General features: G+C 37.6%; 1 protein-coding gene across 3 annotated transcripts in view; it reads right to left on the bottom strand.

The window, feature by feature from the left end:
- LOC145676206 (uncharacterized) overlaps positions 1-27885 on the bottom strand; it is a 631920-nt gene that overhangs the window by 496782 nt on the left and 107253 nt on the right. For all 3 annotated transcript variants that reach the window (XM_081747127.1, XM_081747126.1, XM_081747125.1), the window contains exon 2: positions 191-373. In XM_081747127.1, the coding sequence (XP_081603253.1) occupies positions 191-373 (183 nt within the window). The remainder of the gene's footprint in view (positions 1-190; positions 374-27885) is intronic.

Below are 27885 nucleotides of genomic sequence, written 5' to 3'. Positions count from 1 at the left end.
AATATTAGATTCTCTGTTCTTCGTTAGCGGTAGAAAATTAATGACAAGCACTGTCAGTATAATTTCTGACAAAATATTAATTGAAAAATTTCATAATGAATAACGTTTGACTTACAGAATGTGAACTTAATTCACTTTTTCTCTTTTTGTCATGCAACACAACCCTCTGCTATACTAGAAATCAACTTACCACATACTGGAGCCACGTCAGACCACGTGCCATCCGATTGGCATGTTCTATACCGCGGACCAAACAGTTTGAAACCATTATCACAATAGTAAGAAACATTACTAAATGTATTCAATGACGAAATATTTGATGGAAAATAATATCCTGAATGACGTCTCACTTCGGGAGGGTGGCATTCTGCACCTGTACCAAAGAAAATAAGCGAAAATAAAATTAAATGTATAAATACATAATACAGTACTTTTATAGGTTAATAGAGTGGGATAACAATAATAAATTATTTTCGTTTCACAGTGTGAAACTATGGTAGGCTTTCAATCTAGCAAATTCAATACTCAAACTTGAAGCAATACATTCCGGAAAACAGTATTGTAGGGGTAAGATCCACTTGACGCACCTAGGGAGAGTAGGTGAGGGTGACATAAAAATGATCGAAAACGATTGAAATGAGTGTCGATTTTAAAGTTTTCGGGGTCGCTGATGTAAATCGTTGCCATTTAAGTCCAATGTTAGCTCCCATTAGCATTCGGGGGTGAAATAGTGACATCTAAAAATAATCGAAAACGACCGATATTATTGTCGAATCAACACTTTTCAGTGTCACTGGGTTAATTGGTGGCAGGCCTAGGGATGGGCACGAGTCGAGCTAAAACTAGACTCGACTCGAATTCGAGTCGAGTTACGAATCGAGTCAAAGGTAACTTTCTCGAGTCGAGTTCCGAGCCGAGTCACTGTTTTTGAGGTCGAGTTTCGAGTCGAGTCGAGTTTGATAAATGGCTCGCTCGTTTAGCTCGTTTTAACTCGTTTTGAAATCATGGCCTGATTAGACTGGAAAGCGAAAGCCATGAGAAATGTAAGCAATAATGTGGAATATTTTTAGTGTTGCTCATGAGAGGAGACACAGCTCGCATCTCGTCTCGTCTCGATAATGAGACGACAATAGATTTTTATAATGAGACAGCCTCAAATGTCGTGAGCACAACAACAATATACTGTAATTCTTACCATCAAAGTTGAGACTTGCACGGTCGAATTTTTGAGCCCAAACACAAGCCCAACCCAGGTTATGATATCAACTGGCTTGAGCCGGTTCAACTGAGTGAACACCTCGAGCTGGCTCGGTTGGATGAGCCATTGACTCGAGCGGGCTCGGGTTGGGTGAGCAACCAGCTCGGTTCGGTTCGGCTCAGGAGAAGCACCGGCTCGGTAGGCGTGACATGTGAGCGGTCATTCTGATCTCAGCTCTGTAGTGAACAAGCCTTGAGCTGACCCATTTAAACCAATTGCACCATTACAGTCTGCACAGATCATACAACACGACCAAATGGAACGAATTTTGTTCGCTAGAGGTGAGATATCGCTTTAGGAAATTACTGTATATCTGGCTCAATGGGTTTCTTGTATCTGGTTCTCGTTTAAATAAATCCTTGGTTTGACTATGTATAAGATTATTACAAATCTAAGTTCTTGTACAGTCAGAACTCAATACATTTCTTGTATAACCAGTTGTAAAGTGGATCTGGAAAGTAGCGGGACGCATGGCATTTCGCCGTCTCCCATGTCTATCTTTACCATTGTAATTATTTTGGAAAGTGGGGGAACCCACTGATATTTTCTGGAGGTGGAGGGACGGCGTCCCTCATGTTCCCCCTCACTTTTACCCCTGTGTATAACTATCTTGAAAAATAAATGGATTGAACCAGTGTTTAAAAGTTTCCATTGGTTCAGGTGGGTGGGGCGATGGGTTCCTGGACTCTCCTTTCGCTACGACCCTGGTACTCTAAATCATCTCCTTAACTTTAAAAGCATTCTATGCATACATAAAATCAACTGAAAAAATAATAAATTTGCTCCTAAATAAATTTGCTTGTTGAAACATGTTATACATTAATTAAGATATGTTTAAATGAATCCCAAAGGAAAATTCGGGTAGGAAAATTTTTGTCCACGAGCTTTCACGTCGAAAATGGCCTGAAACAAGGAGATGTGTTGTCGCCATTATTATTTAACTTCGTTCTGGAATACGCTATAAGGAAAATCAAAGATAGCAACCAGGGCCTACAGTTGAATGGTATTCACCAGGTTATGACATATGCTGATGATGTAAATTTAGTAGGGGATGATAGAAGAACAATAGAAAGAAATGCAAAGATCTTATTAAACACTTGCAGGGACATGGGTTTAGAAGTAAATGCAGAGAAAACTAAATACATGGAAGTGCGTCGGGACCGTAATACAGCAAATTATGGATGCGTTAAAATATTAAATAATACTTTTGATAAAGTGGATACTTTCAAATATCTAGGATCAATATTAACAGAGGAAAATCATATTCACTGAGAAATTAAATGTCGACTAAAAGCAGGGAATTCGTGTTACTATTCGGTTCAAAATCTCTTGTCGTCGCGAATTCTGTCAAAGCTTAAAAGCTTCTAATTTCAAGCTTAAAATATACAAAACGATAATCATGCCTGTTGTTCTGTATGGTTGCGAAACATGGTCACTTACTCTGAGGGTAGAACATAGACTGAAAGTATTTGAGAACAAGATCCTGAGACGAATATTCTGACCTAAGAGGAATGGGAATGAAGAATGGCGGAAACTTCATAACGAGGAACTACATAATTTATATGGTTTACCCATTATTGTTAGGGACGTCAAGTCTAGGAGGCTTAAGTGGGCGGGTCATGTAGCTAGAATGGAAGAAAGTAGAAACGCTTTCAAAGTCTTGACTGGAAGACCAATCGGAAAACGACCATTAGGAAGACCTAGGCGCAGATGGGAGGACAATATTAAGATGGACCTCGCAGAGATTGGAATACAAAGTAGAAACTGGATGCAGTTAGCTAAGGATAGAAGTCAGTGGAGAGCTTTTGTGAACGCGGCATTGAATCTCCGGGTTCCATAGGCCACAGACTTAGTTAGTTAGTTAGCTTGTTGAAACTGAGGCAAGCAAACTCGCCAAGAATAGACCCGAGACCGCATTATAGATTGCAAGTATATTCGCCATTTGGCAGGGAAGAGGTAGCATTCCTTGAGTGTAAATGATATTAGCAACAACTATCAACTTGTATAATTTGCGTCATGTACTGTATATAAGGAAAGTTGATGACAAAGTAACGTGTTACATTTTAAAAGTAGCTTAACCAACTGATTGAACTCTAGACAATGAAATATTTTATCATTTTGTTTTTAATGTGCACATATTATTCAAAATTACCCAATCTCTAGTCAAATATATTTATGATCATTTATGAATGTTCACGCTAACGCTGTGAAACCTGAGAGAACCTCAGAGTATCGTTGTTTCCCAAATTGATACTTATCCAACAGAACAGCAAAGTCCAAGTGGGTTAATTGTCATTGGTGTATATTTTCTCAAATGAAAATGTTAACAAATCAAGGCACTATCTAAGGATTTAATGACAAATTATAAAACAATTATTTTGCCTGTAGTGCTATGTGGGTGCGACACATAGACTCTTACGCTAATATAAGAAAGCACATTAAAACCTTTTGAAAGCAAACTTTTGACATCAACTTTTGAGGGTTCGAGCCGACTCGGTTGGATGAGCTGTTGGTTAGGCTCACTTCTGGGTTCGGCTAGATAGTGAATGAGCTGTGAGCCGAACAGCTCAAGTCATTGACAACCCTAAACCCAGGACGATCAATTTTTAACATGTTTGGCTGACATCTTATAACTTTTAACAATTTTTGGCTCGAGCGCGAATAGTTGCTGCTCCGGAACTCAAACCCAGAACCTCGTGAACGATGTCCTTCCTTACCTCCTAGACTTCCCGACGATCGAAGTTGGCAGTTAACCAGTAAACAAATATCATTTTTAGTATTCAGATATGTTTATAAATGTTCTTCTATTATTATTATTATTATTATTATTATTATTATTATTATTATTATTATTATTATTATTTGTATCATCGATAATGACATTATGAAGAGAAAAACTGTATTCCCTTTCTAAACCAAGAGGACAAACGATGGTTTACCGCACCCACAGAATTGATATATCAAATTCATCTGGGCGACTTTTCTGCACAGTCAGAGGTACCTCTTAGAATAGTCGGTATTGTGGGCGCACGTTAAATTGTACGAGTTCTTTCAGGAGCGAGCGTTGGACACGTGTAGTAAATCGACATCCCAAAGAGCATTGACTCGATCGTTCCCACCCTTCATTGACAAATTATCTTCCACCACTTTTGTAGAATGATTCAAATAGAAATATAAATAAATGAATGTATATGGAGTCAAGGCAAACGAAAAAAGAAATACGTTCTGCTGTTTGGCGGGACAAGTAGCTTGCCAATTCCTCTCAGAACGATTAATTTTCTTGTTACTCTTAAAGATATTTTCATTTGCTTGCATGTTTTATTATCAATAGCGTACCCACGATAAGTTTTGCGTAAGTGGTGTAAACACCTCCCCAGTACTTATCAATATCATATAATAATTATCACCTTATATATCATATAATGATTCGTATTGATTTCTGAGGGAAGTGATAAGGTAGCTCTGTGGTAGAGTATTCACCTCTGGTGTGAAAGCAGACTGATTCCATCCCAGGCCATGCGAATTTGTGGCTGTCAACACGGTGTCCACGGGTTTATTCAGGCGCTCCTACACTTTCAACCCAATACTCTTCATAATAATTCACTTTCTTCATTCAGTCGTTCCTTTTAATCTAAAGGGGTATGTAAAGCTAGATAAATTTTATTTATTTATTTTCTACCTTAAGTACTCTATCACGGCTTCGTCATACAATAGAAAATGTTGATAGTAACAACACTTTTCACATGTTCGTTTCCTTGATCTACTCCACTATGCTATAGGACATATGCTTGTGTATCAATAATTTTGTCAACATTTTTCAAATTGGAAATTTGTCATTTCTAATACAGAAATTGTACCTTTATTATATCTACGTGGAGTGTATCGAGTTCTGATATTTAATTAATCTAATATTTTGTATATGAATATGAATATGACATTGATTTAATACGGGAGGTGGGAAGAGAAATTCATTTCGCATTAGGGCTAATTAAAAATGACGTCATTTTTATCTTTATTTTAATACGAAGTACATGACTGATGAATTTATGCTTTATTTACAATAATTTCTAAAATAATTTGCAGCATAAGCCACTTTTACTTTTGTCAATTATTTCTCTGTTTCTATTTGCATGATTGACTCTGCACCCTAAATATACTATCTGAAGTCTAGAGACAGATTATATTCCTTACACTTAATAGAATAGAATGAATTAGAAACAACCGTTTCGCCTGCTGTAAAGGTACCGTCCCACATCTACTGGCATCTGAGAAAAAACAACTTGAGCGGAATTTCAGCCACCACTAAGTCTCCTATACTTGACGGCATGATAAACGTTACATTGTATAAATTTAATATTCAAGAAGTACAGACTTCGAAAAGCCTTGACTCGGTGCGGCGGTCCCTGGAAGGGCTGGGACTGCTTTAATCCCCGCACTTCAAATAATATGCTTGTATCCTTCTCCAATATTCCTATTGTATACACGACTCCAAAAGTGCATTACCATCTGCGATTCTCCTTTTCCTGCAATATCAGGCAACCCAAAAAGCTCGGCGGTTGCGTTGGTTGCGAATTCGAAAGGCGTTGGACCAAACCTCAATTTTGTAACGAATATATCAATGTAGCAAGCTGCAAATAAGAGAATAAAACAAATTGTTAAGGATGACAATTTTATTATCGTGACGGAATTAAATGACATCAAAAGTTACAAAATTATCTTACTTAAACAGTTCAAACAAGATGAATGGCAAAAAAGAGATACCAGAAAAAAAGCATTTCTCTCTTCCCCCCAAAAAGAATCTCATAAAAAAGAAAAAGTTACATAATGTAAACGTTTAATATAAAAGCCCGACCAAAATTTTTGAAACTTGACACCCGAAAGACAAGAACAACTGAACCGAAGTAAATGAAATTCTGCACAGATATTGCAGACGTAAAATGAAGGAATACGCTTTCGTATTTTCCTAAGAAAAACGGTTGGGTGGGGCATGGACCCCTCCAAACATTTGATCACGAAATATCAAAAGTGCTAGTAACAGTAAGTCAGATGTATGTAAAGGACATGAAAAATTGCAACATAATTTTACGTATACGCAAAAAATAAACGAATACGGTTTTTTTATTTTCTGCGGAAAAACGGTTTTAGGGAGCAAAACCTCCCACCCAAAATCTTGAAACTTAACGCCCGAGAGGCAAAAACAAATGAACCGATGGGAATGAATTTTTACACAGATATTTTAGACGTAAAATGAGGGTATACCTGTTTCGTATTTTCCTGGAAAAACCGGCTGGGTGAGGCACGGACGCCTCCAAACCTTTGATCATGAAATATCAAAAGCGCTAGTAACAGTGTGTCAGATGTATTTAAATGGTATGAAGAATTGCAATGTAACTTCGTGTATGGACAGCACGAAAAAAATAAATGAATACGGGTTTTTTTATGTTCTGCAGTAAAAAGGTTTTAGGGGCAAAAGCCCCCACCCAAATTTTAAATGTTGACGATCGAAAGGAAAGAAGAAGTAAACCGAAGTGAATGAAATTGTGCACAGATATTGTAGACGTAAAATGATGGAATGCGGGTTTCGTATTTTCCTCGAAAAAAATCGGCTCGGTGGGGCACGGATCCCTCCAAACTTTTCATCTTAAAATATCAAAAGTACTAGTAACAGTGTGTCAGATCTGTGTGAAGGACATGAAAAATTGCAACGAAATTTTTTGTATAAACAATAGTCTAAAAATAAACGAATACATTTTTTAATTTTCGCGGGAAAACGGTTTTTGTGGGCGAGAGTCTCCGTTCAATATTTTGGAATTTGACCGAAGAGGCGAGAAGAAGTGGACCGAAGTGAATGAAATTACACAAATATTGTAAAGGTAAGACGAGAGAATACGTGTTTCGTATTTTCCTGAAGAAAAAAATGTTGAGTGGACCAAGGCGTTGAGTAGCGGGAGGAGTGGACCGAAGCGAATGAAATTGTATGTAGATATTGGATATGTAAAATATGGCCTTTCGTGTTTCACAAGTGTCGTGTCTCCATTCGATTATTACAAATTTGGCAGATCGACCACAAGCACAAACAGTATAATGTATTTTATAGTATTTCAGGAGGATCTTTTAACCCTTACAAAGTTTTTGCGCATAAACAAGAACACGTGTTGACTTCTGTTCAGTTTGCTGTTGATCTGCCAAATTTGAAGCAAAACGGATAGAAGCACTTGAAAAACAGGAAATGGCTTATTTTACATAGGGACTACATAATATCTACACTCAATTTCATTTGCTTACTCCTTCCTGCGCTATTACGGTAATATTTACTTTTTTCTGATGGGGCCTAGGCCGCAACACTTTTTCCGCCAATATTAAAACACGTTTAATTTATTGTTTTGCAAATTTCCCTATACGAAGTTTCGTTGCAATTCTCCATATTCTTTACGAACTTCTGACGTATGCTTATTTCCACTTTTGATATTTCGTAATCAACGGTTTAAAAGGTTCATGACTCAAGCAACCGTTTTTAAATAGGAAAATACGAAACCTAATTATTTCTTTTTACGTCTACAATATATGTGCACAATGTCATTCAATTCGGTGCACTTCTTCTTGCCTTTTGAGCCTCATATTTCAATTTTTTTCGGTAGGGGCTTTTGGGCCCGTAAATCGTTTCTCCGCAGAAAATAAAAAAACATATTCGTTTATTTTTTGCGTATTGTGCCTACAAAATATATCGTTCCTTCAAGCACTTCTGACATATTGTTATTAGCACTTTTGATATTTCACGATCTAAGTTTTGGAGGGGTCTGGATCTCACCTAAACCTTTTTTTCTTCAGGAAAATAAGAAACCAGTATTCCCTCATTTTATGTCTATAATATCTGTGCACAATTTCATTCACTTCGGTTCACTTCCTCCGGCCTTTCGGGCCTCAACTTCCAAAATTGTGGGTGCTTGCTTTTGCCCCCTAAGACCGTTTTTCCGCAGAAAATATAAAAAGTATTGGTTTATTTTTTGGGTATTGTCCCTACACAATGCGTCGTTCCAATTTTTTATGTCCATCAAGCATTTCTGACATACTGTAATTAGCACTTTTGATAATTCACGATCAAAGTTTTGGAGGTGTCGTGTCCCACTTAAACGCTTTTTTTTTTCAGGAGAATAAGAAACCCGTATTCCCCACGGTGGCGACGAAGAAAAATTCGGCTCTAGAGGGATAAATTGCTGAGGTTTTATTAATTTGGCCAATCAGAGCTTCTTTAATCGTGTATTTTTGATGATGACTTTTGATTAGATAAAATGCAGTCACCATGTAATTTTATAACAAAATGAGGCGTGTCTGTTTACTTTATTTCATAGTTCTCCCATATTAACTTTCTAATGATCGGCGACAATTTCTATTAGAGAGGACTGTATACCGCTGCCATTTCTAAAATGTTCCCCATTGATTTATATAGGAAACTATTCCACTTTCTGAGCCGAAACGAGATTATGATTGTACTGATTTCTTCTGTGCAATTATTAGGTTGTCTGTTTCTTAGTGAAAATTAATTTATTTGGTACGCAAATTTAATATTATTTAAATAGAAAGAAGAATGAGCTAGTGAAAATCAAAAGCATTTTTCTGCTTGGAAATTGAGAGAAACGAAAAAACTAAGGACAAATTACATTATCTTAGGAAAACATATGATACAGTACTAACGTAATAGGTTAACATCTGTAAGTGAAATTAGTGGAATTCAAATCATTATTGTTTCGTTTGTTTTTCGTAACTGCATCTTATATTGCCATCTAGTGGCGGGCAACAGAACTCAGTGATGAGTGGATTTGGTCTCATGGAGGAATATCAATCTTGTATGTTTCTGCTACTCTTAAGTGCTAAATTCAAAGTTCAGTACCTGTGTGAAAAAAAAATCATGCCACGAATAAGTGAAAAAACTTCGTTTGTTTTTATCAACTAAGAGAAAGAAAATAAGAGGAGAATCTTGGAGAGAAGAACAAAATATTGTAAGCGAAGTTCAACGCAAAATATACAATATAATGTTTGTCATTATAAATAAACCTTGAATGTAGGTTGAGAGAATTACTCAGAAGTTTCAGCTCGTATTTGTTTCAGGCGGGCTCGCGTGTGGCGTTCCCAATTCTTTTGTACGTGCTCTGAGTTCGGCACAGTTGCTATTAGATCAGCTGAGGAAAAAAAGAAAAACTGCTCGCACACTCAGCAAATTGTTATTATCCTCACTATATTTACGTTTTAGTTTCTTGCTGTATTATTGTTTATAACAAAGCCATGATCACAGTTCAGATCACAGTCATCTCCAATAATCAGTGCCAGATCTAGGGGCAAGGGACAAACGCTCCGAGCGGCAGTTTGGGTGACGGCAAGCTGCCAAAGCTCCTAAAAAGGAAATACAATCACTCACTGAATTCAATTTGGCCTAAACGTCTTTCAAATTTCAACACCAGTATGCTCATACATTTGTAATGTTAATGCATACAACCTACCTTCCTCTGCAATTCAAAATTCGTACGAAGGTCTCCATTGAACATAAAAAAATTGACTACATGATGCGAGATCATGGTGGTCGTCACGTCGGCTAGTGTTGTGTAGCTCAGTGTTGGGCAAAATCAATTGAAATCGATTGCAATTAATCAATCAATTGAAAGTAATTGTTCTGAAAATTAATTGCAATTGATTTCAGTTGCAATTGATTTCAATTTGTAATTGTCAATTAATTTCAATTGCAATTGAATTCAATCCTAAAATTTGCAATTAAATTTTCGTCAATTGTTAATTATTAATTGGTCACCAAGCAATTGAAATTTTAATTGTTAATTGTCAATCGCAAAGGGTGCAATTGAAACATTTGTTAATTGCAATTGACAATTGAAACTTTTAATTGTTAATTGCAATTGAAATTAGCAATTAAAACTGAAGATAAGATGTTGTGTATTGTGTTGTCCACTTGTTACTGTTTTACGTATTTCAAGTAAGGCACTTATAAGAAATACTGGATAACTAACATCCCTTCGCCCCATGGGAAGAAAGCCGTGAAACTCAGTATTTTTTAAATATATTATGTTTATGGTTCTATCCCCCTCGAAAGAACTCTATACGCCCGTCATGCATACAATAGGGATGGACAAAGCGAGTTCGAGCGAGGTTTCTTTAAAACTCGACTCGACTTGAAGCAGACATCTTTGAGCTCGACTCGAGAACTCGGCTCGAAAAAATCCCCAACTCAACTCGAATTCGGAACGACTTTCGAGTCGAGTCGAGCCAAAACGAGCCAATTCAAGCTAAATCCTTTGTGTAGTTCCAAGTACTACTCACTTCAAATATCATACATAGACAATCTAACTATCAATGATACTACTACTACTACTATAACTAATTATTATAACACCGTGTATAAGCATGGAATATAGGTAGTTTGCATCTGAATACTAAAAATTAGTTGACTGTCGATCTCGGTCGTCAAGAAATCTTCAGGAGGCAAGGGCATCGGTCACGAGGTTCTAGATTTGAGTTCAGGAGAAGCAAGTGTTCGGGCTCGAACCAATAACTGTTAAAACTTATAGGACTCCAGCCAAACTTGTTCAAAACTGCTCGACCTGGGTTTAGGGTTGTCAACGACTCAAGCGGCTCGCTGTCAGCTCATTCACTTATTGAGTCGAACCGAGAAGTGAGCCGAACCAACAGCTCACCTAACCGAGCCAGTTCGAGCCGATGGCTCACCCGAGCCGAACCGAACCGAGCTGATTGCTTACCCCAACCATCAGCTCAGTTGATCTGACTCGAACCCAGCCGATGGACTCGTTTCAACGGAGCTGGTTCGAGCCATTGTCTTCAATCGAGCCGAGTCGATGACTCGTCCCTACCAAACCGGCTCAAGCCATCGGCTCACTTAAGCCCAGCCGATGGGTCATCCCAACCAAACCAGCACAAGCTGTTCGCTCAGTTGAACCGGTAAGTCGGTTGACATCACTCTCCCGGTTGGGCTTCTACTTTGGCTTACAAAATTAGACCGTGCAGTTCTTAGTTTGTGCGTCACTGGAATAAAATCAAAATGGGCCTCGAAGGTGGGACGTAAAGGACCCACTGTTCCGCCACTATCGAATTTCTATGTCGTTTCTTTTGCATCGTTTAGTACCCATTTTTTAAAAAGTTTTCTGCGCATACTTCCTCGTCTTGTGCGTCACCGGAAGTGAGTTAAACGGGCCTTCAAAGTGGGAGTTAAATGACTCACTGCTTCGCCACTAACGGGCCTTCAAAGTGGGAGTTAAATGACTCACTGCTTCGCCACTACCGAATTTCGAGGTCCTTCCATTCGCATCGACTAGTGCCTGTTTCATGCTGTTTCGTGCCCCTATTTCCACCTTTTGTGCGCCACCAGAAGTGTGTCAAAATGGGTCTCCAAGGTGTGACGAAAATGACCCACTGTTCCGACACTATCGAATTTCTAGGTTGTTTCTTTCGCATCATTTAGTGCCTTTTTAAAAGTTTTCTGCAGCTATTTCTCGTCTTGTACATCACCTGAGGTGAGTTAAACGGGCCTTTAAAGTAGGAGTTAAATGGCTCACTGTTCCGCCACTATCGAATTTCGAAGTCGTTTCTTTCGCATTGTTTAGCGCCTGTTTAGTACGTTTTCTTGCGTCACCGGAAGCGGATCAAAAAGGTGCTACGAATATAACGAAACAAGTTAATGCTGCTCCGCCACCAACGAATTTGGAGAACGTTTCCTTCACATCGTTTAGTGTGTATTTTTTACCGTTCTGTTCGCCTACTTCCACGTTTTAAGCAGCACCACAAATGCGTCAAAATGGACCATCAAGGTGTGAGGAAAAAGAGCATTGTTCCGCCACTATCGAATTTGGAGGTCGTTTCTTTCGCAACGTATAGTGCCTGTTTTGTACCGTTTTGTACGCCTATTTCCATTTTAGTGCGACAACGAAAATGGGTCAAAATGGCCTACAAGTATAGCGGAATAAACTTATGCTGTTCCGTCACCATCGAATATCGAGGTCGTTTCCTTCACATTTTTTATACCTGATTTTGTTGCTTTCTGCATCAGTGAAAGTGGGTCAAAATGGGCCTTGAAAGTGGGATGAAAATGTGTTTTTCTGACATATTTGTGGTCCTCTTTGACCCACTTTCGTTGGCGCACAAAACGTGAAAAATGCGCAGAAACGGACCAAAACATGAACTAAACAATGGGAAAGAAGCGACCTTGAAATTCGATACTGGTGGGAAAGTGGGTCATTTTTCTACTAAGATTGAATGCCGATTTTGACCCACTACCATTGGTTTACAAAACATGGAAATAGATTTAAAAACGGTAGAAAACACGCACAAGAGGATGTGAAGGAAACGACCTCGAAATCGTTCCTGACGGAACTGCATTAACTTGTTCCGCCATATTTATAGGATAACATTGACCCATTTGCGATGACTCACAAAACGTGGAAATAGTCGCACAAAACGACACAAAAATGGCACTAAACGTTGCGAAAGTAAGGACCGAGAAATTCGATACTGGCGCAACAGTAGGTCATTTTCGTCCCACCTTGGAGGCCCATTTTGACCCTCTTCCAGTGATTCACAAAACGTGGAAATAGTCGCACAAAACGACACAAAAATGGCACTAAACGTTGCGAAAGAAAGACCAAGAAATTCGATAGTGGCGGAACTTTTGGTCATTTTCGTCTCATCTTGGAAGCCCATTTTGACCCACTTCCGGTGACGCACAAAAGGTAGAAATAGGCGCACAAAAGCGCACAAAACAGGCACTGGTGATTTGAAGGAAACGACCTCGAAATTCGTTGGTGGCGGAACAGCATTAACTTGTTGCGAAATATTTGTATGCCCATTTGCTCATTTTTTGCTGACGCACAAAACGTGGGAATAGGCGTACAAAACGGCGAAAAAAGCACACACAAAACGATGCGAAAGAATGCAGCTCGAAATTCGTTGGTGGAAGAACTGTGGGTCATTATTGTTCCACCATGGTGGCCCATTTTGATCCACTTCCTATGACACATAAAACGTGGAAATAGGCACATACACACAAAACACGCACAAAAGGATGTGAAGGAAACGACCTCGAAATTCGTTGGTGGCGGAACGGCATTAACTTGTTTTGTTATATTCGTAGGTTCATTTTGATCCACTTCCGGTGACACATAAAACGTCGAAATAGGGGCACGAAACGGCACAAAACAGACAAAGGAAGGACTTCGAAATTCAGTAGTGGCAGAGCAGTGGGTATTTTGTCCCACCTTCGAGGCCCATTTTGACCCACTTCCAGTGACACATGACACATGAAAATACACGCTCAAAGCGGCAAGAAACTGGCACTAAAAGATGCGAAAGAAGCGACCTCGAAATTCGTTGGTGGCGGTACAGTGGGTCATTTTTGTCCCACATTGGAGACTCATGTTAACCCATCTCCCCTGACGCACAAAACGTGGAAGTAGGCGCACAAAACGATGTGAAGGAAACGACTTCGAAATTCGTTGGTGTCGGAACAGCATTAACTTGTTCCGCCATATTTGTAGTCCCATTTTGACCCACTTGTGGTGATGCACAGAAAGTGAGAATAGGCGTACAAAATGGCACAAAACTATGCAAAAGAAACCATCCCGAAATTCGTTGGCGGCGGAACAAGTTAATGACGCCGGTGCACATGGCGTTTGACGCTGTCTCGTTATAAAAATCTATAGTCGTTTCGCTATCGAGACGAGACGAGATGCACTAAATGTACCCCTCGAGATGCATTAAAAGTACGAGACAAAATGCAACCCTGTCGTGAGCATCACTAAAAGTATTCCACATTACTGCTTACATTTCTCATGGTTTCTTTCTCCAGTATAATCAGATCATGATTTCAAAACGAGTTAAAACGAGCTGATTGAGGGAGCTATTTGTCAAACTCAGCTCGACACGAAACTCGACATCAATTTATGGAGCTAAAAATAAACAGAACGCGTCCTTGCTTTTTTTTAAAAAAAAAATCTCTTTTATGGAAGAGAGAACTTTCTACGTATGGGGAATTCGTAGTGGGTTGATTTGTAAAAAGTAATCGAAAACGATCGATATTAGTTGAGAAACTGAGAAACAAAATACAGTGCTTCGCATTATATATCCACTGCTTTCTATTATAATAATTGCTGAAGCTTGTGTTTAGCGTTCAGAGCACAACAAAATTAAGTTGTGGGTAAAATAGACATAAAATTTGTACGGTACGCTTAATTATGTGGAAAATTTTATACTTTTTTCATTTACCTTGATTTGGGACTTTCAAATTTTATTCCTTTTTCCACTGAAAAGTATCTATAATTCAACAAGGTAATAATTATCATTGATAATTATAATAATTATCTATATAATTGAATTCATTGTAATTTGGTCCATTAGAAAAACTTTACCATTTCGTACTAGCGTTATGCCCGTTCTTCGCACTGATCAGATAAAATATCAATGTAAACAAACTGAACAACTGAAGAACAATTAAGAAACATTTCTAAAATTGGATATATTTTGTGTGAAAATATAACCGACAATGTACATGTGTTTTCATTGGGAAGGCCGATGGGGGCTGAATTTGAACGTAAACACTATCGGGGATGTCACTATACATCTGAACAATCCTGATTCGACACAAATATTTGTCATTTTCTACTATTTTTACATGTTCCGGTGAACGCCCCCTGAGACTCCCTTGGTTCGAATTGTGAAAAAAACGCCTCTGGCCTCCAGTCGATACCACAAAAACTATAAATGTGACATTAACATCAGCCATTTTCTACTACATTTACATATCCCGGGAAAAGCCCCTATGATCCTCTGGTTCCAATTTTGAAAAAAAAAACAACGCCTTTGGCCCGCAGCCGATAGGGGCTGTATTTGGAAGTCAACGTCTGTGGGAGTATCACCATTCATCTCAGCGACAGTGAAAGCTATGGATTTGACACTATTGTGCTGCCAAAATGTCTTCAGTCGTGGCAAAAATGCGAACTAAAGCTCACACCCTCACACACCCACGCGTTGAGCCAATAAGGGTTCAACTGTTGCTAAGCGAGAGAAAGCGAGTAGAATTCCTTCAGCCGATAGCAGCGCTTGCAACGGAAGAGTAGGGATCAAGTCAATGTGGTATATTTATAATATCGGTAATTTAAATTATTTTTGCATGTCTCGCAATTCTCCGCCCTCGGTGACTCCCGGCCCGCATACAATGGTCACTTTCATAGTTACAAAAATAGTCACTTTCAGTCTTATATAAATTGATTTTTATATATCTCCCCTCCTTCTCCGCCCCCACGTTGCTCCGTCAAATTTAATTATAAAAACGATCCCAGGTCTGAGCCTCATCTATGTTGAAAATTTGATCAAGATCGGTCGAGTGGTTCAGGAGTTGTTAAGTTATATTTATTTTTACACCTCCTCCCCCTCAGTTCTACCAACAAAGTGAATAGCCTAAAACCAGCGCAGCCGTGAAACTCATCCATGTTACAAATTTGATCAAGATCGGTGGAGCGGTTCGGGAGATTTAGAGTAACTAACATAGTGTTTTTTCAATTATATATATATATATATATATATATATATATATATATATATATATATATATATATATATATATATATATAGATAGATAGATAGATAGATAGATAGATAGATAGATAGATTAGTAGTGTCGAATCTAAATATTTTCCTATGGGTGCAACGTAAAATTTTACGGCACTTTCCACCAGCCCCCCCTTTCCAACAGAACGGCGGATGGATCGCTTTTACCGCTAGCAATCCTCTACATTGCCCAAATAGGCAGTACTGGCTTCAATAGAAGAGGAAAACAGAATTTGAAGGGCCGGATCGGGGCAGTGAAGAGAAGATTCACAGTGTTGGGCAAATTTCAATTGAAATAACAATTAACAATTAATCTGTAAATTTAATTGTTAATTACAATTAACAACTGAAGTAAGTAATGCTTGATTGTTAATTGCAGTTAATTAAAAGAGAATCAATTGCAATTAATCAATCGATTGAAAGTAATTGCAGTAGAAAGTAATTGAGGGTTAGGTGGGGCACGGACTCCTCCAAACATTTGATCACGAAATATCAAAAGTGCTGGTAACTTTATATCAAATGGGTGTAAACGACATGAAGCATTGCATCATAATTTTGTGTATGGACAATACGCAAAAAATAAAGGAATACGGGTTTTTATGTTCTGTGGAAAATCATTTTAGGGGCAAAAGTCCCCACGGAAAATTTTGAAAGCTGACGCACGAAAGCAAGAACAAGTGAACTGAAGTGAATGAAAATGCGAACAGATATTACACACGTAAAATGAGGATACGTGTTTCGTATTTTCGTGAAAAAAAGGTTGGGTGGGGCACGGACTCCTCCAAATCTTTTATCACGAAATATGAAAAGTGCTAGTAACACTATGTCAAATGTGTGTAAAGGACATGAAGAACTGGAACGAAACTTTACGTATTGACAATACACACACACAAAAAAAGGAATACGGTTTTTTCTTATTTTCTGCGGAAATACGGTTTCAAGATGCAAAAGAACCCACCCCAAACTTTTGAAATTTTATGCCCCAAAGATAAGAAGTGAACCGAAGTGAATGAAATTGTGCACAGATATTGTAGACATAAAATGTGGGTATAAGGGTTTCGTATTTTCCTGGAAAAAACGGCTGGGTGGGGCATGGACCCTCCAAACATTTGATCACGAAAATATAGTAAGCCTAAAAGGTGCCTTCTGAAATACTATAAACTTCTATATATACTGTTTGTGCTTACTGTTGATCGTCCAAATTTGAAAAACCGGATGGATACACTTGTGAAACACGACAGGTCTTATTTTACATATCCAATATCTACACACAATTTAATTCGCTTCTGTCCACTCCTTCCGCCACCAGACGCCTCGGTCCACCCAAAAGTTTTCTTCTTTTCAGGAAAATACGAAACACGTATTCCTTCATCTTACCTCTACAATATTTGTGCACAATTTCATTCACTTCGGTCCACTTGTTTTTGCCTTTTGGGCGCCAATTCTCAAAATTTTCGGTGGGGGCCTTTGACCATTTACCGTTTTTCCGCAGAAAATAAAACGTATTATTTATTTTTTGCATATTGTCACTACACAAAGTTTCGTTGCAATTCTTCATGTTCTTTAGGCACTTCTGGCATACTGTTATTAGCATTTTTGATATTTCGTGATCAAAGATTTGGAGGGTCCATGCCCCACCTAACCGTTTTTTTCAGTAAAATACGAAACCCGTATTTCTTCATTTTACGTTTTCAATATCTGTGCACAATTTCGTTCACTTCGGTCCACTTGTTTTTGCGTTTCTGGCGTCAACTTTCAAAATGTCAGTTGTGGGTTTTTTCCCCTAAAACAGCTGTACCTCGGAAATTAAAAAGACACGTATTCGTTTATTTTATGTGTAGTATCAACCTACTAAATTTTATCAAAATCGGAGTGTTACACTTGGGAACTGTTACTTGTCACTCATTGTAGAATTCTTTTCCCTGTTTCTCCATCAATAAGAAATTGTCTGACAAGTAAAGGGTCCAAATGGATGAATCGAGTTGCGGGATGAGACGTAGTGTGACTGATAGAGGATGTGGAAATATGTAAATATGCAAACTTATAAAGGCTGATCGTCGTAAGAAACGGAAGAGCGTTAAAACTGATGGCAGAAGGGATATGCTATGTTATTGAAATACATCAAATAAACTGTTGAATCATGAAAATAGTGAAAGATAGACAATGCAAACGGTGGTAGTTTCACATATTGACAAAATGTGACCTACAATGGGTAGAGTAGATCACGAACTTTCGGCGGCACCTTGAAATCCGCCATTTTGAAATCAGTGATAATTTTGGAAATGGAAAGGTAGTGATGCGATATATCAGTTAGGGCCAGATTGTTCTCAAAAGTCAATTATGAACTTTAGTGATCGTTATCTGTACTTATTTGTAAGATTTAGAATAATCTTCATAGTTAGATACTCGTGTGTTGAAAGTTTGGACTATCACGAAAACAGATGTAAGTTGAACGTATCCAAAGCCAAGAAAACTAATCTCCAAATTTGATATCCAAGTTGTATATTATTATATTTCACTGTCGAATATCAAATTTCAGTGTTAGTTTTCTTGGTTTGTAGATATGTGAGTCATTTCTTGTACATAATACGACTAATAATGCTAAAAGACTCACAAATCAAATTTAGTTCGTCCTTTAGCATTTCTTACAATCAACATACAATTATATTTCTCAGCCTTTCAAAAATTATGAGCCCCATGGGCTTCTTGTTTCTTACAAATATTAGTATCAATAATACAGCCTATCTAAACTATCTTAACGGTAACCCACCGACAAACTGTAAGAAACTCCTGTAAAATGAAATGAAGTATTTCATTTTAACGAACACGATTATGCTCTTTAGGCTAAGGGAGACAATGATTAAGGCAAGGGAATGTTGATGGAAGATATGATGGAATGAGAATGTGGAAAGAAATTGGAGTATCCCGAGAAAACCCACTCACGATACGATGGTGTGCACTACAAAGTTTCTTGGCTGAGGATCGAACCAGAGGCCCCACGTACCAGAGGCAAGCGTTTACCACTGTGTCACCGTGACCTCCGCCAATTCCTAAAAGACGCGGGCATCCAGTTAGAATAACTTACATAGAAAAACGTACTTACCATTTTCGCACAAAGGAAACTCCACGAATCCCACATTCTGACCGTTTGTACTTCTTGTATGGTATGTTGGTTTATCACACACAATATCGATACACCTGTCAGAATCATAGTGTTACCTCCAAAGTAGGGACAGTCTAACTTAGTGATAGAGCGCTTACTTCTGGTGCAGGATGGACTTCGTTCGATCCCAGACTATAGATGTTTGTAGTGGATAGCATCGTACCCGTGAGATTTCTCGGGATTATCCTGTTTTCTCCTCCATTCTCATTTCACGAATTATTTCCCAAAAATTAGCTTCCATCTATTACCTCTCTTTATTATTGTATCGAATTTTAGTTTAGCACCCCTTCGGTAGCAAAATTACATGAGATATGGAGCTCCGGATTAACGTGAGAACCGAAATGCTTGCGCTCCCGCCGCGAATCGTGTCGGGTCTCCTATGCGAAAGTCGCAGACGCTACCCCATAGCCATGCGTGATTTCTCCGTCTTCTTTAGCCTAAAAGGCATAACATTTAAACTTTATGGATTTCATATAATTGCAGTTCTTCCTCGATAGCCAATTCTATACTGAGACAAAGTAGATCAATCAAATGAGTCCATCTTCCTTTTTTATAAGTATGAGGAATGTCCTCAGGTAAGTGTGTAACATGCGTCATATGTATCCTCGTCGCCAAAAGTGACTTTACATCGCCGTGACGGGAATGTGACCGCGCAGTACTCCAAGGAAGGGATGGTTGCATAAGAAATTGTTATTAATTTTGAACAGTTTTTATTTTGACTAGGGAAATAACGTAGGTATAGGGAGTAAAGGCATAGATTTGAAGCATCAGTACACTATCATCTCAAAATGGACACGGGTCAAAACAGTTCCGTCTCAAAAGGGTTACAGGCGAAAGGGCACCGGGAAAGAAAGCCCGAGTCAAAAAGGCCCCCTTTGAAAGGGGACGAGTCAAAATACCCTGCGTCAAAACGGCCCGACTCAAAAGACTCCGCGTCAAAAGGGCCCGGCAAATTTCACGGCGAAAAAGCCTGAGATCAGGAGTGGAAATCGGGAGAAAGAAAGAGATATGACCAGTGGCGAAACTAATTTTACTGCGCCCTGATCATAGATCATCTATTTAATCATACGTGCCCCTGCCCTGTCCCACGCAGAGTTGATGTATATATATATGTATATATATATATATATATATATATATATATATATATATATATATATATATAGATAGATAGACAGATAGATAGATAGATAGATAGTTGTCAGAAGGGCACGGACAGAAAGGCGAAGACAGAAATGCCGAAGTAAAATGGACCCCGGTCAAAAGGGACCGGCGACGAAAGAGTACAAATTAAAAAGGCCCCGCTGTCAAAAGTGCCCAAGTCAAAAGGTCGTCATGACGAAAGGGCCCTATCTAAAAATGCCCGGGTGAAAAAGGACACCGCCTCAAAAGGGCACGGGTCAAGACAGTCCCGTGTCAAAAGTTCGCGAGTCGAAAGTGCCCTCTACAAAATGCCCAGAGTCAAAAGAGGCTCCGCGTTAAAAGAGTCCGTGTCAAAGAAGCCCCGCGTCAAAAGGCCCGTGTCAAAAAGGCCCCGCGATAAAAGGCCCGGTAAATGCAAATCCACAGCTAAAAAGACTGAGATTAGGAGTGAGAATCAGGAGAAAGAAAGATATATGACCAGTTGCGTAAGTAATTTTACTGCGCCCTGGATCGTTGATCATCTATTAACTCATAACTTCCCCCTGCCCAACGGATTTTAGCTGGTGAATATATATTCTATGTCAGAAGGGCAAGGACCGAAATACCCGAGCCAAATGGTCCCATGACAAAACTGCCCTAGTCAAAAACGGTCCCGCGTTTAAAGGGCACTTCCCAAAAGGGCTCGACGACCAAAAGGCCCGAGTCAAAAGGGTCCAAGTCAAAACAGCCCCGGGTAGAAAAAGCCCGGGTAAGGAGTCGGCGACAAATGAGCCCGCGTCAAAAGGGCGCCTTTTCAAAAGTGCCCTAGTCAAAAGGGCCGGAGTCAAAACGGCCCCGCGCCAATAGGGTTCGAGTCGAAAACCTTTGGTAAGTTGAAGTGTTTGTGCAAAAGAAGGAAAAATATCTATACTTATTAGTAACAAATAGGAAATTTGAATGGTGATATAAGTTTTGTTTGGTTGTTGATTGTTCTGCAAGAAATGCTATTGCTTAGGTCATTCTCCATTAAAGTAATGTTGCACTCCCGTCTTTCGGAGTTTGTATTCTCGTTACATAGCCTAATCAAACTTTATATATTATTCACTGTCCCCTTAGTTCTAAAATTCGATTTCTAGCCTTGGATCATAGTATAAAAAATATTCTGTGAAAAAGATTAGTTTAATTTTGCAGTGAGAAGACACATTTAGAGCTGTATACAGAGTTAGTCAAAAGTATTAGGACAGAACAATAATAACGACGTGCGTGGATGGAGGCAAAAAATCTTAAAATTGGCATTATTGCATTGATTTGGAGTGGGGTCACCTTCGAACCCATCTTGAATTCCGCCATATTGCATATCATACAATATTATTAAATATAAAAGGTTATGATTTTAGACTAACTTATACTTTATTTTTCCTACAAATGAGAATGTGAACTCGTTTGTGACACATCATCTGTTTGAGACAGAGTATGTATGCTCTGTTTTACAGGGTGTCCTATGTTTAAAAGTATTTTACAGACATTCAGTAAAACGACTTCAGCATCATCCCTATTTATCGTATGATCATGCTTCACACCTCGTTCTATCACAATAGAGCAGCCTTTCAAATGGTAAACTCTCCATCAAAAAATTGCCACAGCTAACGCAGTGCAATTAGGCAATTCCTATTTCAAACTATACATGTAGTAGTATAGATAAAATGAAATAACAAAACCGAGACGAAACGAGATTCATAGGTTGATGTAGGGAGAAGCTGAAACACCCACAATGAAAAATTGAAACCAATGAGTGTCTATTACATAGAGATTCAGAAATTTGGCAGAGAGAGAGAGAGAGAGAGGAGGAGGAAAGGAGAGGAGAAGAACAAAAAGTAACGGGAGAACAGATAAAACTGTGGAATTCAAACGTAGTAAGAAAATAACCTAACATTATAAAGTTCCGTTTCCAGAAATCCAACAGTAATATAGAAATAACGTTTGCTTTTACATACTTTTTCAGAACTATTCGAATATATAGACGATTCTTTAAATATTTATTATGTTACTTTCGTAATGGATAGTATATTCAATTTTAAGTAGAACTGTAGATCTTCGAGACCCATCTAGGATAATGTCAAAGGTTTAACACACACGCTTTGTTTCCGCGTGGTCGACTGCAAATTCGGTAGTGATCGTTGGACGTACTGATAGAAAATACATTCTAATATACCCAGTAGATAGCGTTGGTCATATCTCCATTTCAGACTACTAATGCAAACTGAACGAAAAAAACGAAACGAAAAGAAAAGAGAAAGGAAGAAAAAGAGGAAATTGAAGAGTGCTATTTTATTGCAAAATATCTTTCAAATTTCAACGTGAATAAAACATTGAATTATAGGATGGGAACAAATATTGTGTCGAACTAGTATAAATAAAATTTCGTTTTCAAATAACCAAAGAGGTACCATTTTCTAGTCTTTTCCGAAGACTTATCTGTTCCGAACATCCAGCATTGATTTCATCTCTTCCGAATATAACGTAATTTGCACAGACAGAAAGAACACGCTAACAGCTCAAACGCATCATCGTGTCAGTTGTGTGATATTGGTTAAGATATAGACAACCACTGGATCGAGGAATTTAAATCTGTAGTGACCCGGTAATTCGACTGAGACTCGGTAACCCAGAGGATAAAAAAGAGATTTTACTTATTTCCTTGCGTTTAAACAGTATTCCTGTCAGAGATGACTAGGACCGTTGATGTTATCCCCAGAGCACGAAAAACATGACGCCGAAGTTGACAGTTAATTAGATTCCCCGGATCAGGTATATCGGGGTTCTGCTCCGTTTTAACTTTGGAATATGAAGTGCATGTATGTGTGAGAGGGAGAGAAGTGAAAGATGCAAAGACAGGATAGGGATACGTCAAGAAAAAGAGAGAGGGACGGGACGAATATAAATATGAAGCATACTTACTATTGCAGTGTATGATATAGAACGCACACACTATTTACTCGAAATATCGCCAGTCATGCCTTGTAAGTTCTCGATCAGAAGATGAATCTCTGTTTGCAGCCATTATTTTATGCTAAAAAATCATACTACCTGATGGGGAATCGAACCAACGTTTTCTATTGGAAGCCTGACACGTTACCACTACACCACCTTTTGCTTTAGCCAAACTTTGTTTAACAAATGGTGTAGTGTTTTTTTCTGAGAACGAAAACATGAAATATGCATACTGCAGATCAATGATGTCTTTAGAATGTTTTGGTAATTCCTTTGCTCTTTCCCATCTAACATTCGTAAATCGTCTCTATCATGATACAGATGTTTGCTTTCACATTCTTACGTATTGCTTATCCAGTATGATAAGTCGATTCTTCACAATCACTATGTTACGAGCCATGGAAGTAGATTGCAGTATTGTTCATAAGGCCATTGCGTTACCCCTACACTATCATGCCGTCTAAAATTTCAAGCTCTTATTTATTAGTTTCTTTAGCCCTGATCTTTGGAACGAATCGGCTTCTACCTGTAACGTTATTTGCAACAAAGTGTACAACGAATTTGATTTGTTCGACGGCCTAGAGAGAAATATGTGCCCACTGATAAAAAAACTACAATCGAGGAAAGAATGTGAAAATAAAACATATTATGGAGTAATTTGTCCGTGCAAGTTCAAAAGTACGCAAACAATATTATTATTATTATTATTATTATTATTATTATTATTATTATTATTATTATTATTATTAATGATAATAACCTATATTATAAAATTGAAACTATCTATGTTTGTGGTTCCTAATCTCTTGAACCCCCCAACCGATCTCTATAAAGCTTTCAACATAGATAAGGGTACGGATCTGGGACTACTTCTGTCATTTCAGTTTGATGGTGCAACGTAGGGGCCGGTGAGAGGGAGATACATGTAAAAAAAAAACTGAAAATGAAAGTGGCTGTTTTGTGACTTCATCACTCTTGAACCATCCGACCGATCTCAATTAAATTTTCAACATAGATCAGGTTCGGGCCTAAGATGGCATTTATCTATTTACTTTGACGATATAGCTTAGGGTTGAGGAGAGGGAGAAGTTAAAAGTATAAATAAAATTGATAAGTCGCGAAACAAAGGATCCATCACGATCAAATTTGTAACATAGTTGAGGTTCGGGCCTGAGACGATTTTTTTTAATTTCACTTTCTCGAGAGAACTTGGAGAGGGAAGTGGGAGTGAAAGATATATAAATAAATTAATTAATTAAATTAATACAACTTAATGACTCTTGACTAAGAATTTGAAAATAACTCAATTAGCGACTACAAAACAGAAAATGAAAATGTGAACTGCAGCAAATGTTGTAGTGTTGTGTCTGTATGTTTGAAAGAAGTGCTGGCAGCTTTACAAACTGTGAGTGATAATTATGAAACCCTTAAGGCTGAAGTCATTTCTCTCAAGCAAGAAAATGTGAAGGTAGTTCAGTTGTTAGAAAAATCCAACACAGTTACAAACGTAACGTATGCTGAAATTGTAAACAAACCGCCTCAGGATACAACTCAGGTGCAAGGACAACAACCCCAAAGCAATAGCAATAGTATACAGGTTAGCAGTGCCAAGGACAGTTCCCCGAGGCAAGACACAGACACCGAGTGGCAAGTTGTGCAAAAAGCAGGAGTTAATAAAAGAAAGCATTTGGTTTCTGATAACACGAAGGCACGTGAACCTGTCAAAACTAGATCAACATTGGTGCAAGGAAAAAAGGTGAGTGATAAGCTAAAAGTAAACAAAAAAGCACAAACAAAAGCAGTTTTTGTTACAAGACTCGATCCGACCGTTACATATGAAGAATTATCGAATTTTGTTAAAGACAGTGCTGATATAGACGTACAGAAATGTGTAAAATTAAAAACAAAATACAACAGCTACTCTTCCTTTTATGTTTCCGTCTTGTCAAATAATTGTGATGATATTTTGAATGCTAATGTATGGCCGGAAGGAGTACTTTTTACTGAATTCTATGGAAGACTCAGAGATGATATTGTGTGTGTAAATACTGTTTAAACTAAATAGAAACATAATGAGCAGTCAATTAGATAAGTCAATTATATTGTTTTATCAAAATGTAAATGGTTTAAATAGTAAAGAATCAGACTTTATTGACGAAGTTAATTGCACTGATTATGACTTAATATGCATATCTGAGAGTTGGTTTAAACATGGCAAAGTTCATTTTGAACAGCTTACTGAGCAATATAACGTTATACGTAAAGACAGAAACCTTCAACTGACAAATAAAAGTACAGGTAGAGGTTGTATTATGTTTGTAAATAAAAGATTAATGTATGACGTAGTACAGGTACCGTTTCCGAACCTAGATGTGATTATTATAAAGTTATATATACCCAATAATCCCCCAATATTAATAGATTTGCATTATCTTCCACCTAATTTGCCACCCAAAGAATTTGTAAAGTATTGTGATTGGCTGAATAAGTTATTAATTGAAAAAAGTTTGAAAATGTTGCTTCTTGGGGATTTCAATTCTGCAGGTATTGATTGGCATAATGGAATCGTAAAAACAAAGCATTCTTATTTAAAAACAAAAGCAGTATAATCAACCATACGACTCTCAGTTGCCGTATAATATATTGGATCTTGTTCTAACTGATATTACTGAATGCTCAATATGGTTTGATGTGAGTCCATTAGTCAAGGTAGATAGGTTTCACCCACCTTTTGTATTCGAATGGCAGGTTGACGAAAAGTTAAATTTCTTAAATGCAGATACAGCTCAAGCTCAAGGTGAGTTATATGACTATGTAAGAGCTGACTTTTATCAATTATACGAGGACATTAAAAATGAGATGAAAGTAGATAGGTTTTCAGGAAATGTAAATAACAGTACGGTATTATTGCAAGATTGTTTGGAAAATATATTGAAAGCAAATGTACCGAGGAAGCATATTATACAAAAGAAGAAATACAAAGCTCCTTGGATTACTAAAGAGTTAAAAGCATTAGTTAATTTAAAAAAAAAATATTTTGTAAAATTTAAGAAAACTGGTAATTTAGTCATTTATGAAAAATTTTCGGTTTTAAGAAAAAATGTTAAAAGAATGTACAATAAACTTAAAAAATGTTATTTTGAGCAATTGGAGAATAGTATTTGTACCAACAAAGTGTATTTTTGGAATAACTTTAAAAAGTCTCAAGACAAAAGTGTACCAAATAGAATTTTGTTTAATGGTACCACCATTACAGGGACAAAGCAAATTGCTGAAGTTTTTAAAGATGTATTTTACAATAATTTTAATTTAAAAGTTAATACCCTAGATTGTGCTGTAGTTAGTAATCTGAACAGCAATAATATAACGATTCCAGTAATATGTGAAAATGATGTTACTGAAGTAATAGGCAAACTTCGGCCATTAGCATCTTCAGGACCTGGGAGCTTTCCAAATTATATCCTTAAAGCAAGTTCGAAAGAAATAGCCCCAGTCTTGTCAAAAATATACAATACCTCATTAAGAACAGGGTCATTCCCATCTAAATGGAAACATGTACATGTGATACCGGTTTACAAGAATAATGACAAGTTAAATCCGAACAACTACAGGCCGATAACCTTATTGAACATATTTTCTAAAATTTTTGAAACCATCATTCACAAACACTTGTTTTTTAATGTAAAAAATATATTGCAAAAATCACAGCATGGCTTTTATAAAGGGAAATCAGTTGTAACCAATCTCTGTGAAATAACGGATTTTATCTACTATGCAATGAAAAGTAGATCACAAACTGATGTCATATACATTGACATGAGTAAAGCTTTTGATTCAGTTGACCATAGATTGCTGTTAAAAAAACTGTCAAATACAGGTGTAACACCCTTGTACCTAAAATTTTTTGAAAGCTATTTGACTGGTAGAACATACCAAATTAAAATTGGAAATGTCATGTCAGATTCAGCCAGTATTAGTAACGGTGTTCCTCAAGGTTCTCCTCTGGGCCCATTACTTTTCTCTATTTTTATTAATGACTTACCAACAGTCTTAAATCATTCAAAGGTTTTACTTTATGCTGATGACATTAAGCTTTTTAGTGTAGTAAATAATATTGAGGACAACGATAGGCTACAAGATGACTTAAATAGAATCATTGTGTGGTGCAAGGATAACGGTATGAGTATAAATTGTCTGCAAACTAAGTGCATGACCTACAGTAACAAATCGCAATACTATGTAAGTCAATACGAAATACAAGGTACTGTAATACAGAAAGTTGACACAATAAAGGATTTAGGTGTAACATTTGACAGGTCACTAAGCTTTGGTGATCATATACAAAATGTATGTAATGAAGCAAGAAAAATAATTGGTTACCTGTTTAATCAATGGCCTGCTTTCTGTCAATCAAATACATATGTACTCTTATATAAATTACTGGTAAGGTCGAAACTAGAATATGCATCAGTGACTTGGAACAGCCTAACAAAAACTCTCGTAAACAAACTCGAGATGGTGCAAAAGTGTTTTATTAGAATACTTTGTTTTAAGTTAGGACTTGACTATTATTCTAGCACGTATGAACATTGGATAACGTATTTTAATTTGAAACGACTGGCTGACAGGAGAAAATTGATTGAATCTGTATTTGTAGGAAAGTTAATTGACAACCAATATACCTCAGACTGTATTTTTAAAAATGTTGATTTTAAAGTTCCAACATATGGTACAA

Source organism: Thermobia domestica, chromosome 18 (genome assembly GCF_964235325.1).
Source record: "Thermobia domestica chromosome 18, izTheDome1.hap1.1, whole genome shotgun sequence".
Taxonomy (NCBI): Eukaryota; Metazoa; Arthropoda; class Insecta; order Zygentoma; family Lepismatidae; genus Thermobia; species Thermobia domestica.
This window is presented reverse-complemented; position numbering and strand designations above follow the sequence as displayed.